The following is a 14,029-nucleotide window of genomic DNA, read 5'->3' on the forward strand; positions in this document are numbered from 1 at the left end:
GCGAGCCCTTGAAAGTGTGGGGCCCGTAGCATATGTTACTTTTGCCACTAAGATAATCCGGCACGGATAATAATGATAGTGAACGATAGGAAAGAATACAATATGAATGGCCCATGAGGCCTGAAGTTATTCATTCATTCAGTCACACTGCAAAAAAGATCCACATTCATGACAACAGCAGACTCGCACACAAACCGAGGGATATCAATCTGTTTTTATTGCTGTGCAACATTTTTGTTCGATAACGATTCGTATTTACACAATGTAACACATTGGCGTTATCATTTTAAAAAATATATATACTTCTCTAAGGAATTTAGCTTCGACTCTATCATGTAAACCATACTGGATTTTCATTGTGTAACGTGTGAAGAGACGGCCGACATTCAAGTCGAAACAAAAGGGATAAAAGAAACCGGTCCTGTGATTTTTGAAGAAGCTCACACCCCTTGCCGTGGGCGCGATCAATGCATAATATGTAAGACGTCAGATTCTAGCATTTATAAAAGCAAATTTCATCGACAACCGCCTACGCGCTATGCTATAACCGTGCTACACTATCTCAGAATTCGTGTGTCAGTTGTTAAAAGAGTCCTAGTGCGGCAAGCACTATTCCGACGCTTCGTTTTCACGAAAGTTGCAGCACACGATTGGATGTTGGACTTGCATCAGTAAGCAGTTGGTGGTTTCTTCCCTCCTCACGACGTGACAGTGGGTCCATAGAGTGGCCTCTACCAGCTGATGAATCTATCTATTATGGTGAATTTAGTTTAATTGTGGATGTGGTGTGCCCGGTGCGGAAGCGAACGACCCGGTTTTAATCCTTTCTTAGGGTCTGAGATTTGCAAGGATTCCGGTAGATGTCCCATTTCAGATTATCGAGCGAGAGGTACATGGGCCCTGGTGCAATTGCTACTGCCTGCACACTCGATAGCCACAACAACCGCTCTGTCCGCACGCACGGCTTGCACAACACCAGCACGTTTCGATTTAAAGCTTTCGTGACTGCAGGGATTCATCTTCTTGGTTCTTTTGGTAAAGTCACGTAGAAGGGAAATAATAAAATAATAAAAATAAAACATAATAAAATAATTTTCACGACGTTTCGGCCACAACGCAAGCAGCCGTCCTCAGGTGAAGACCAGGTCTGTCGGGGAGACAGCGTCAGACCTGTTCTCCACCTGAGGACGGCTGCTTGCGTTGTGGCCGAAACGTCGTGAGAATTATTTTATTATGTTTTATTTTTATTATTTTATTATTTCCCTTCTACGTGACTTTACCGAAAGAACCAAGAAGATGAACACCAGCACGCTTCCTCTGAAGGCCCCGGCTAGATGGGAAGATGTAAGGTTTTGTAGAGGCGGCCCTGTTTCTCCCACTACTGCAAGACCCACCGCTGAAGGGCATCATGGGGGTTGCACGGCACCAGCGACGGGTGCTCCCCACGTGCTGTCAGGCACAGGTCTGTCAGCGGGTTGTAGATGAGTTTGTTCTGCACACAAAAAAACAACAGAGCAACGCGAAGTAGAAAGTAACGTTCGCGGGGAGTAATAAAGTAGTAACGGCGTCAGTGCTTGGATGGGTGACCACCATGAAACAGGTTGTTATAGGCTGTGGAGATGTGTGGTCGGAGAACAGAGGGCATTGCAGAAATATTCAGTGTTGTACTGCACTTCTTTGCTATGCGCCTCACCTTCACCAACCTACCCAGACCAGTGTGATAAAGTATGGTCAAATTGACACCCCCACGATCCGCAGGGTGTGGGGGAGGCCCTCAACAAGCAGGAGTGGGTTGACAAAATATCCGTACACGTACACATTGTCATCGTGATTACACAACCGTGAACAAGACTCACAATATGGAAATTCTATTCGTGTTCAACTTTGGCCTCTTGATTTGTGGACATGTTGCGATGTGTGTGCGCTTGCGATAGGTGCACCCAATCATGCGTGTCAGAACCAATTACGATCAAATTTAGCATGGAAGTCATACGTCAGCTCATTTCTTTATAACTGCATTTTGTGTTTAGTTTGTTGTCCCCCCACCCCCACATCCAATTAGCACGGTCGACTATGTACGCTTGTGAAAGGTATTCAACATACATACATAGTCATAAAGCCATGGTTTTACTGTGGCGATGATGATTTTCAACACAATAACAGCCACCGCAGTATTAATTTGTTTACTCAGAAAAGCCGAACAAATTCTCTCGACCCTTTCAGGATGGGGGCAGCTATGCCGTATTCCTCGGACCTACCCGTGGGTTTGCCCCATAGCGTGCGACGCCGTCGTAAGCGTGCTGGCTACATGGGGGGGGGGGGGGGGTGAAGGCCGACACGGTGTGCCCCCGGTACCTGCCGCAGCTGCCACAGCTGCTCGCCCGGCGTCGAGCTGTTGTGTCCACGGTATCGGCACTCCTCCAGGCACACGGCCTCCAGCGTGGCGTGCACGCACAGCTCCTTCTGCACGCTGTGCCGCAGCTCCCGCTGCCACGTGTACTCGAAGTACTGCGGGGTGGCACGCGCGCAGCAAAGACAAAGATCCCACATGAGGATGCACAGACCATCGGGAAGAAAGTTCTGACGGCGAGCGCCTGTGAGGGCCGACACGGTGCGCCGTAGTGGCGTGGTGTGGCCGACACCACACCTGGCCATCTCATTTGAGGCTGAGCCAGGCTAGGAGAAGCCCAGAGCCCATGTTTGTGTATTCATCACTGGCGTTGACTGTGAGCGGTAATTGAACTCAGCTCGCCCAGGTTTGTAGCACAGTGTGCGAACCAATGCATGACTGCTCCCCGAACGCACGCACACATGCACACACAAATACAAGAGAAATATCCCCTTCATAGCCTCTACAGACTGTAGGGGCAAGTGCTTTTAGTGAGCAGGTATCAAGGCTGGTACGGTACACGAGGGGGTGGGTGGCCAGTACCACGCCCGACCGCCTTTGTCTCCCCAGTGCCGATGTTTACACACCGCACATTAGGCTAATTCCAGGACCAGCACAGAGTAATCGTCACTGGTGTTGGCCGTGAACGGGAATCAAACTCCAGTCGCTGGGTTCGTATCGCAGTTCGCTAACCACTGCTCCACCGCTCACCACGCACAAACGCACGCAGAGGCAGACGACATCGCGACGGGTGGCAGCGGAGGGAACATTGTGCCCTGGACTCGCTGCAGGTTGTCACTGGAAGGTGAGACCTGTGTCTTGCTGGTGGGGCATTGATTTAATCTCACTCCTGCTGACTACGATATGCATATATATACATTTCCATTTCACGATTGTCTGTTCTCGTTGGGTTTTACAAGTATCGGTGCAGCTGCACCTTTCAGCTAATTAAGTAATCAATTAATCTATTTGTATTATTATTGCACCAACGAATTTAAAAATAGAAGTATACATTTGCATATCATTTGTATAAACAAATGAACAATATCTACACGCGATCCTCAGATGTATATATACATTGAACTTCTTTCGCACCATACGTAGCCAAGCGTTCTAATCTGAAGTGCTGGGGAATGACAACAAACTAAATACAAAACGCACTTATGAAGAAATTAGTGTTTATCATCAAGTTGATTTAAAAGTTAACAGTTCCAGTGGCTTCTTAATATCAGAAACAAGAGCGTTCCAGGCGGCCACAGAAGCACATCTTTAAAAGCACGCAATGCGGTGACCGTCTTTGTTTGATGGTTAGCCAAAAGCCGCCGCTGCTGCGAGGATGACAGGAGTTCACCTGATGGTTTGTGCTCTCCTTGAGGAGATCAGCGAGGCATCGTGGTTCCCGTGTGCGCTTCCAGAGCACAATTTGTTGTGGCAGCCGAGTGGCGGGGGTGGAAATTGGCGACGTCTTTTTCTTCATTGTAGCCATGTCGCGCCGGCCGTGCACCGCGGCGAGTGTCCCGTGGGTGCCCAACATCGACAATGGCTGCTGATTAATTGTTTCTACTTTTTTTTTTACTTAAAGCATGTATTATCAATTTAATGTATAAATGAATGTTGTCAGCACTCCCTGGCGGTGTCTCCATTGCGAGCAATAGAGACTGACACTTTTTCTGTCGTACATTTGTAATGGGAGACGCGCGATCCAGTGGTTGCCAGAGGGTAACTGGGTACAAGGCACTATTATGTAATCACCATCCAATCCTAAGAGGGAACAACATCTTGGCCTAAGGTGACGGGCGAGAGAGATGCTTCGGGAACCATCGGGAAGGTTCCACGTGGGGGCGTGGCTAGAGGTGGAGCCTAGCTCCGTCGGGGTGAATATAAGCAGAGGCGGGGGAGGACTCGTGGTCGGTGTGGGGAGCCCGTGGCGGGTTCCTCAGCGAAGCTCGCCTCTTCTCTCGGGCGAGCCGCCAGCCAACGGCGAGACCGGGGGAGCTGAGCGAACCTCGCTGGTGCGCCAGAGAGAGAGACCCTCGCCTGCGGTGTTGTGCAAGGGAAGCTACTGGGAGATAGAGGGAGCTGTGCAGTACCTCGGTTAATGAAGAAGTACTCTATACTCTTGGGTTTTTTCGGTGAAGTCACGTAGGTAAAAAATAATAATGAAATAAAATAATAATAAATGAAAATAACTAAATGAAATCACGACGTTTCGGAGGCAACACAAGTCTCCGTCTTCAGGTGGGACCGTCACAGCCAAATTGACTATTCACTTGATACAGTAAATTTGGTTGTGACGGTCCCACCTGAAGACGGAGACTTGTGTTGCCTCCGAAACGTCGTGATTTAATTTAGTTATTTTCATTTATTATTATTTTATTTCATTCTTATTTTTTACCTACGTGACTTTACCGAAAAAACCTAAGAGTTTGAATCCTTGCAGTCACGAAAGCTTCAAATCAAGAAGTACTCTGACAAGAATCGTCGTGGAAGTCGTCTATTACACATTATAATTTGTGCTTTGTTTTAGCACTTTCTAAATAAGGTTGCGAGCATTTATGAATGAACTCTGTCCATCCATCCACAATAGGAGGGGCACTATAACCATCATAAAGATGATATGTGAACCAACCTGCAGTATAATATTTATATGCCCAATAATAGGAAAGAAACTGGCGCTAACTGTCGGCACAGCAAGTCTACGTATTTGGGCTGACCGATACACACATTCACTTGACCTCGTGAGCCTTTGCGAATTCAATTTCCGAAGAGTTCCACGAACACCGCGATGGCTTTTCGCATTGTGCTGCGCTAAATTCACACCGGGGGTGTGTGAGCAGGGGGCGGGCGGGCGGGCGGGCAAGCAGCAGAGGTCGCAACCGGGTACCCGATACCCGTACCCTACCCGATACCCGGCTACCCGTACCCGGCGGGTACGGGTAGCCGTTTGCGACCCTGGTGCGGCCGGGTACGGGTAGGCCGTGAGTCACTGGTGACTGGTGAGTAGCCGTTTGTCACTCATTTCGGGTAGGGTACGGGTACGGGTAGGGAACGGGTATCCGTACCCGGCCGGGTACGGGTACCCATTTGCGACCCTGGTGCGGCCGGGTACGGGTACGGGTAAGGAATCAAAACCCGTTTGCGACCTCTGGCAAGCAGGCAGGTAGGTGGGCAGGCGAGGGATCTCACCTGGTTTCCGCCCATCCCGTGGCAGGTGTAGAGGATGAGCGGCTTGCCCTGGGAGCTCTCACCGCCAGTGTCCAAGCACTGGCCTCTCCCTCGGTTCAGCAGCTGCACTCGAGCAGAGCCGCGCGGCACAAAGTTCACGATGAGTTGAGTAATCTGGCAGGCAATTTCTTTAAATCGCACGCACGTTACGCCTGCACCACACACATTTTACCAAGAAGCATTTGCATCCACATGTCTGCTGGTTGCTTGTTTGTGAACACAAATGCCGCTTGGATTATATTGGTGTGGGAAGCCAATAGGCCGACGGCTAAATCGTTTTAGCTGCACGTGGTGAAAACTTGTTTCATAAATTTAAACTTCATTTCCTTAGAGCTGCTTTTTGTGGTTAGTTTGTTGTTCTTCCCCCACACCTCCGATTAGCACTGTTGGCCACGTACAGTGCGAAAGAAGTTCAACATGCATACAATGGAGCAGTGGCGGTTCCTGCAAAATCTCTCAGGGGGGGCAAATGTCTGGATGATTAATAAGGATAAGGTCCACCCATGCAATGGATAAATTAACAGCTTAAGCATGTAAAGGCAACTTCACTTCTTTAATATTAATGAAAAATAAAGTGACTCTTACAATACATCTTGTTTGTTTCTATACTCACTATTAAAACAAACCACTCAAGTTTATTTTATTAAAGATTCCACTAGGTGGCGATAAATTATATTGTTGGATGAAACGTGCTTACGTATGATGACGTTAGCACGTATGATGACGTAAGCACGTTAGTGCATGCCCTCCCGGAAGCCATAGAGAATGCATTGGAGCGCCCGCCGTTCGAAAAAAAACATCTTTGAATGTAAGTATATGGGGCCACTCGGGGCGATTCTCAGCCGGAGTGAAATCGCCCAAAAAGAGGCGGTACTCCACAGAACGTGACATGACGCTGATTGGACTATATCCAGAGGCTGACAGTGACGGCTAGCGTGACTCTGTGGTTGAATGACATTGGTGGTGCGTCGCCCAATCGCCCTAATGAAGAAACCGCCCCTGCAATGGAGGGTTATTTATGCGTGTCATTAACTCACGACGCCCCACAGCAACGCAGAATGAGTTTGTGTACAATGACGGATTTTAGTAACTCGTTACTACGTTACGTTTGCTAGCGACGTGTCTACGCACCGCTCCAAACGCCTCCGGGTTGAGGTCGGGGATGAAGGCTTCGGGGTAGACGGAGTTCAGGTACCACGTGAAGTTCCTGCACTGCAGACGCTCTCGCAGGCGCAGTCGCTCCGAGATGTCGCCAAACTCCCCCTGCGAGGGAGGGAGGGAGGTGGGGGCCGTCCAGCTGGTGTTACCTTCGCGAACGAAATGTCATGAAAATATTCACCAGAAAAGTTGATTACATTTTTTTGTCACCAATGATCATGAGTGGACAAACATCGTCATGCGAGATGACGGCTACAACTATCCACTGAAGATAAAAACAAAGTGTTATTGACTGCGATGTTATTTGAGACAGCAGTGCAGATTTAGATTTGGTTTATTTCAGCAAGAAGGGCCCAATGAGCTGATTGGTTCGATTTTATGGTCGTCCTGCGACAGTGCAGATATTATTACAAAGGACAGATCTTAGTTCCAGTCACAGTTACATATGTCGCGATGCAAACAGCGAGAATCGGTGCACGCTTGACCACATTCTTTTCCGAATGAAAATAAAGGAAGGGAGAAAATGTTTCATATCTAACAAAACGAACACAATCGGCAAGCGGGAACTTTAAGTGCGATCCAAAAAAATACTTGGGGCTCACTGGCTGACCTGATAACAATGGAGGCGGGGGATTGATTGTCCACCTCTCACACCAACACTGAATAAATAAGGGTGGACTAAATATTTTAGTGCACGTGTCGACTAGACTAAGGGAACTCCACGGGTTGTTATCAACCAGAGTAAGAATATGCCTAAACTAGATTTACACAGGGTTATAAGCACTGATGTTATCCATGGCCGGGAGCGAGACTAAGTTTGCCAGGTGCTATGAACCCAGCGACTTAAGTACATATATATACATTCTCCCCACCTTCACCAATCCAAACTGACCAGTGCGGAGAAGTAAGGTCAAATAACACCCGTGACACACACGGCGTTGGGAGGCCCTCATTCAGCAGTGGACTAACAAAAGAGCTGTCCGTATGTGCATATGTTAAACTTCTTTCGCACCGTACTTAGCAAACAATACTAATCGGAGGTGTGGGGGATGGACAACAAACTAAACACAAAAAGCACTTCTAAAGAGATGCCTTTCCAATCCAGATGATTTAAAGGTGCTTAGCTCCAGTGGCTTCCTCATATTGGAAGGAAGATCATTCCAGATGGCCACAGAAGCCCATCTGAAGGCGTGCGATGCAGTGACCGTCTTTGTTTGATGACTAGCCACAGGCCGCTGCGAGTATGACCAGAGTTCGTTGGCAAATTGTTAATTACCTCGTCTGGTATGCATGAGATCATGGGTTCGATCGCAACCCTGACTGACGCCTGTTAGATGTGTAATAAGATCGCTATCTCCTGTATTATTGTGGGGGGGGGAAACATTACCTTGTACAGTCTATGGTTTATCTATAGTAGACATTACATCTGGGGTAAAGGTGATGGGGTGGATCCACCAGGGAAGCCTCTGGAACGTTCCCGACGGTTCCAGGAGGGGCGTGGCCAGAGGCGGCGCTTAACCGCCGGGGAGCGAATATAACCCGGGGGCACGGCAACGTGAGGGGTCGGGGTGTTTGAAGATCAAGAGGAGCTCCCCGTCGCTACTGCCCCGCCACCTCCATCTGCCACGTAGCGGCTCGACCTCCGGCCGCTCAGCCGCTCCCTAGCGCGCCGTCAGCCAGCGGCGTGTTGGCGAGCGGGGTGAGCGCCACGTGGCGCGGGGCAGCGCAGCCACCCGAGCGGGTGGACATCCGCGGAGAGAGAATCGAAGCTGTACCGAAGATTTATTAATCAACAACTTAAAGTTTACACACCGTGTCGGAGCCATTCATTACAGATGGTTAGCACATAATGATGACGACGATGCAGAGAATGAGAACACAATGGAAAAATTTCGATTTAAAGCTTTCGTGACTGCAGGGATTCATCATCTTGGTTCTTTCGGTAAAGTCACGTATAAAGGAAATAATAAAATAATAAAAATAAAACAATAAAATAATTCTCACAACGTTTCGGCCACAACGCAAGCAGCCGTCCTCAGGTGAACAAGACGCTGTCTTCCCGACAGACCTGGTTTTCACCTGAAGACGGCTGCTTGCGTTGTGGCCGAAACGTCGTGAGAATTATTTTATTATGTTTTATTTTTATTATTTTATTATTTCCCTTCTACGTGACTTTACCGAAAGAACCAAGATGATGAATCCCTGCAGTCACGAAAGCTTTAAATCGAAATACAATGGATCTTGTGCAAATTGCGCCACAGCAAACCGAGTTCATCGTTATGATTACTATCAAACATCATGACGGATGGCACTCGCGAAGTGTACCTGGCTGGCTATGCGCGCCGCCTCGCGGTTGCGCCGGTAGAAGATGTGCCGGTACTCGTCCATCCACACCTCGGCGGCGCGCACCAGGTTGCGCGTGATGATGGAGGCGCCGGCCGGGAACGAGTGCGGGCTCTTGGTGCGGAACACGTGGCCCACCACGGAGCACGGCACGATCTCCAGCTGCCCGCCGCACTGCCACACCTTGGGACAGGCCCGCACGCACACACACACACGCTCAGTGCGACGTGGCCGGCATGGCGAGGGTTCATATTCTTAGGTTTTTTCGGTAAAGTCACGTAGGTGAAAAATTAAAATAAATTTTTCACCTACGTGACTTTACCGATTAATTTTTCACCTACGTGACTTTACCGAAAAAACCTAAGAATATGAATCCTTGCAGTCACGAAAGCTTCAAATCTAGAATGGCGAGGGTTGCCACCCGTCCTGGTATTTTTCCCTGGATGGATATAGCTGCTGTCCCGGCTTTTGTCAGATGTGTAGTAGTAATACTAATAATAAGACAGCTCTCAAGACAATGGATTTACGTGACGTTATTCCCTCTTCTGGTATTGCGAGGTATTCTCATTCCCATGATGTGTCCTGGTTTTTGTTTGTACCTCGGAGGTTGTAAAACGCCAGACACAGTGCCACAAGAAATAACAATCCTTCCCGCCCTGCTATCACACTGTCGTGATTAATGTCTCAGCTGGTGTGCGTCACTAAAAACTCTGCCTTGGGTTTCTATCATTATTATATAATAAAACTGAATTTGCCTATCAGTCAGTCAGTCACAGCAGTTATATGATGAATTTTCCTCACTACAGGTTATAATGAGGGACTCGAGACATATCTGGACCAGAAGACTGGCACAGTAATAATACTCGTGCCCCAAAGTAGGAGCTGGGTTCAATTCCCAACTATGTGCAGAGTGTGTATGTCCTCCCCGTGTTCTGCATGGGGTCCATCCGCGTTATCCGACTTCCTCCCATAGAGAAAAGAAAAGTGCTATGTAACTGGTATTGACCCAAACAATACTAATAATTTACCAGCAAAATTACTCAGTTGAGATTACAAACAGTAATATTGACCCCTCCTGAAAAAATTATTTGGCGGGGCCTTCCTTAAAAGAGAGTCCTGCAACTCAGTCTTTCCTGGGGAAATAAGCGAAATTGTAGTGATAATAATAATACATATATACAATAATATTAATCAGGTGTTCATCACGAGCTAACCATGATCTACGACAAAGCCAAATCCTTGACGCAAACTTTTAACCATGCAAGTGTATATTACCAATGCGTTCTTTCGTTGACAAAGCGTACACAAGTGCCTGGGTCGTAGTTTACTCAAACGGGCTTCAGACGCAGTTTTATTTACCAATGCAATTTAGTAGAAAACAATCATCCCGACGGTAGTTTCAACTGTTCTAGCTTGTTGTATACGAGCGGCTGCCCAACGGAAGCGGTCTGGTGACTGCCCAGCACTGGTGCGTTTTTACTGTTGCCTCATGGTTTATCATTTTAAAAAAACACCTGGGATGTGTCACCTGAAACTAGAATGTCCAAGACAGAAATTGTACTCCCCTAAGTCGAGTCATGAACCAGCAATGTCCGATGCCGCATTTGTCAACATTGGCACGCAGTGCGCGTGAACTGGAGCCTCATTTGTGTCGATGTCTTGTGCACTGGTGTCTGTTTGTTGGTTGCTCCTCATCAATGCAGTAAAGACAAGTTTGAAGCACGTTGAAGCCGTCCCCCAGCAGTATCACAACACAGCTGATTCACAGTGATGATGACAATCATGGAGTGAGTACAGTGAGTGGCCGTGCCAATGGGTAGAATTTTCACGAAGGAAATGTCGGTGTGTTCAGGAGTAATTCAGAAAAAGTACACGTGCAGTGCCAGTAATGTATCTCATTGTTCAAGTAACTTTGGAGGTGGTAAATAATAAGAAGAAGGAGAAAAGAATAAAGATGAAAGAGACACAGTGGACTCACCCGGAATGACATTTCAATGTTCTCGCCTCCCCAGATTTCCATCTGATTGTCATAGGTGCCCAGGTACTCAAAATACTCTTTGGAGATTGAAAAGAGACCCCCTGCGAAGGTCGGAGTCCTGGCGACACAGGCACAATTCCGGTGAGCGACAATCACTTTGAGCTGCCCTTGCCATGCTTTTTAACGTTTCCCAAAGTCACGGTGAAAGCACCTATGCACTGGTCTGTCTGTCTGTCCATCCGTAAACTTTACAGTACAATTGTGTCGCGACCACATTTCTCGAATCGGCATTGCACCGCCAACTACCACAAAAAGACTTTGCAGGATCCTCCATAGAAAGAGTTATGAGACTCGGGGATTCTGGGGGAATTTTTGTATGATAATAATAATAAACCCAATTACAAATCGGCCCAAAAATTCGGAGAGACAACCCACAGTCAAAATGTCGATTTGCAAATATGAGGACGCATTTCACAATGACAGCGGCTGCCATACTACTAATTAAATACTTGAGAGGAGAAACACACATTGGAAAGCATCAACCATGCATTCTACAAAATCCATGCGTATGCAGGATTTGTCGAACTTGTTCACAATTAAAAGTACACACTCGTCGTTATTTTTTTAAAATGCAAAATGTAGCATTAACGTGAGAATTATCGAGCTCCACTGCCCCACGCTGTTTACAGGCTAGGAGGTCAATGAAGTAAATACGTCTTAAAGTACTACATTTATTATCTTGGCACGGGGGGTGGGTGACCTGCCTGACATGTTTTGATTAAATGTGTGTAGTGCCAACTACAATTGACCAATTTCAAGATGACTCACGACCTCCACCCACGGCTGCACAAAATCCATGAAAATGTCAATAACCATGGCCTCCCAGCTCTCTCCACCTTGCACCTACAAGCGGCGACTGGAGGCAATCTGACAATTTCCACTGCTGAGTTCGTAAATCTTAATTACCCAGAGTGCTAACCCGCACAAAACAACAAAAAGGCACGCAATCGCTCGAACAGCTGAGCGGGTCCTGTTGCCACTGTTTACCAAAACGCAAGGGCTATTATTCGAATCGAAGTGCCTCCTTACATGATCGTTATTTATTACAAGCACACCATGTTAGTGATCATTCGGTTGGCACTATGGAGAAACAAAAACCCACTGCGCGGGCTTGCATATGCTATGCCATTCTGTTCCCATAACCTTTTGACCGTTCGTTTCATTTTGTTCTGACAGCCCGAGAACGTCTCCCTTGTACCAAGTCCCTGCTGAAGCCTCGCGGTGGGGGGTGGGGGGGCTTAGACGACTACTGGGTGTGGGAGGTCGTGGGAGGGTCCCTGACACTGAGGATTTAATTCTCTCACTGAATATTTTTTCCAGGTCGTTGGTTAACCCAAGGTAGGCGGCGTGTCACGAGCATCCGCAGCCACAGGGAGAGGTACAGTCTTTTCTCCTATAACGCGGTTGTAGTTCCTGAAGAATATTGCATTATAATAAACAATATAGGGTAAAGCACAGTCCGCGATAACACGTGCGATGCATGCACAGGCTGAACAAAGACTGAGGTGCGTGGGTAGCATCCCGGGACATCCAGCAGCATCTCGCCTTGTGTGATGATGTTACGCCGAGGCAGCCGTACAGCCGCTTACTCGCGCGACGTAGTTCTGTTCACTCAAACGCGTTATATCCAATTCGCATCCGCATTATAAAAAAAAACACCGCATTATTTCCAATTAGTGTTATGAAAACACGCGTTATAATAGAACAGACTGTGGTGTGCTGGCTGTGGAAATAGTTTTCAGCTCACCGATCTGGACAAACCCGGTTTAAAAAAACTGGGACCTATGGTACAGCCCTACGGTACAGCTCGACACACTCCTGAGTGACACCCACGCCACCGCCCCCCCCACCCCCACCCCCCGCCAGCGTTCACGAGGCCCTCACTTGATGGGATCCGTGGCATCCTTCCGCCGCCGGCGCTCGCTCTCCGGGAGGGCCTCCCAGCCAAACGTGAGCGTCCAGTCGAAGTTGCCGCGGCTGGGCTCGTGGCCGCGCGGGGCCGGGCGCGACACCTCGAACGAGTCCAGGTCGATGGTTACGATCTCGGGGCTGACGACGCGCCGCGGGTCCTCGGCCACACGCGCCAGCAGGGCCTCCAGCCAGCCGGAGAAACACTCGCCTTGCGCCGACATGGACCGTGGAGAAAACAGGATGCGCCGAATGGAAACCACAGGGCAAGTGGCGGTGCAAAGGTTTCGAGAACAAAGTCAAAGTATAGACCCCCCACCCCGCCACCCCCAAAGTAGATCAATGGGCACCGAATTCGATATAAAACATAGGGACACTAAATCTAACTCAGATGCTTATGGTGTGAAAAGAAGGTCATTATTCTAATGATATCACACACAAAGTGCTTGCCACAAATGAACACAGTACCTTGCCGATCTCGTCAAGGAGCCTAAACCATCACGCGAATTCTGGTCATCCTCACTGCGGCTGTTGGCTAACCATCGAACACTGCAACGCGCTTTCAGATGCGCTTATGCGGCCGTCTGGAATTCTCTTCCTTTCGTTAATAGGAAGCCACTGGAGCTATGCACTTTTAAATCTAAATTGAAAACTCATCCCTTTTGGAACTACTTTTCGTGTTTAGTTTGTTGTCCTTTGCCCACACCTCAGATTAACGCCTTTGGCTACATATGGTAGGAAAGACTTTCAACATACGTACATACATAACGTTTTAAAAATGTAATTAGTCTATTAATATATCATGAACAACCAACAATTAGGCACGATTTGATGCATGTATCGTAATCGTAAGAACCGAAAGTAATCGCTGAAGTGATGCAAAATGGAATGGAGGCTATACTCAAGTAAAGACCTCATTACTATCATGGGTGGCTCAAAAACACAACATCATCATATTAGCCGGCTAC

The 14,029-nt window shown here is 48.0% G+C and overlaps 1 protein-coding gene across 3 annotated transcripts in view; it reads right to left on the reverse strand.

Moving 5' to 3' along the window:
• Positions 1 to 202: 202 nt before the first annotated feature.
• Positions 203 to 14,029, reverse strand: part of LOC144933830 (polypeptide N-acetylgalactosaminyltransferase 3-like) — a 33,352-nt gene continuing 19,525 nt past the window's right edge. For all 3 annotated transcript variants that reach the window (XM_078859035.1, XM_078859029.1, XM_078859044.1), the window contains 7 exons: positions 13,038 to 13,272; positions 11,094 to 11,211; positions 9,098 to 9,298; positions 6,746 to 6,877; positions 5,576 to 5,677; positions 2,356 to 2,508; positions 203 to 1,492 (listed from right to left, as the gene is read on the reverse strand). In XM_078859035.1, the coding sequence (XP_078715161.1) occupies positions 1,379 to 1,492; positions 2,356 to 2,508; positions 5,576 to 5,677; positions 6,746 to 6,877; positions 9,098 to 9,298; positions 11,094 to 11,211; positions 13,038 to 13,272 (1,055 nt within the window). In that variant the 3' untranslated portion in view covers positions 203 to 1,378. The remainder of the gene's footprint in view (positions 1,493 to 2,355; positions 2,509 to 5,575; positions 5,678 to 6,745; positions 6,878 to 9,097; positions 9,299 to 11,093; positions 11,212 to 13,037; positions 13,273 to 14,029) is intronic.

Source organism: Lampetra fluviatilis, chromosome 1 (assembly GCF_964198595.1).
Source record: "Lampetra fluviatilis chromosome 1, kcLamFluv1.1, whole genome shotgun sequence".
NCBI lineage: Eukaryota > Metazoa > Chordata > Hyperoartia > Petromyzontiformes > Petromyzontidae > Lampetra > Lampetra fluviatilis.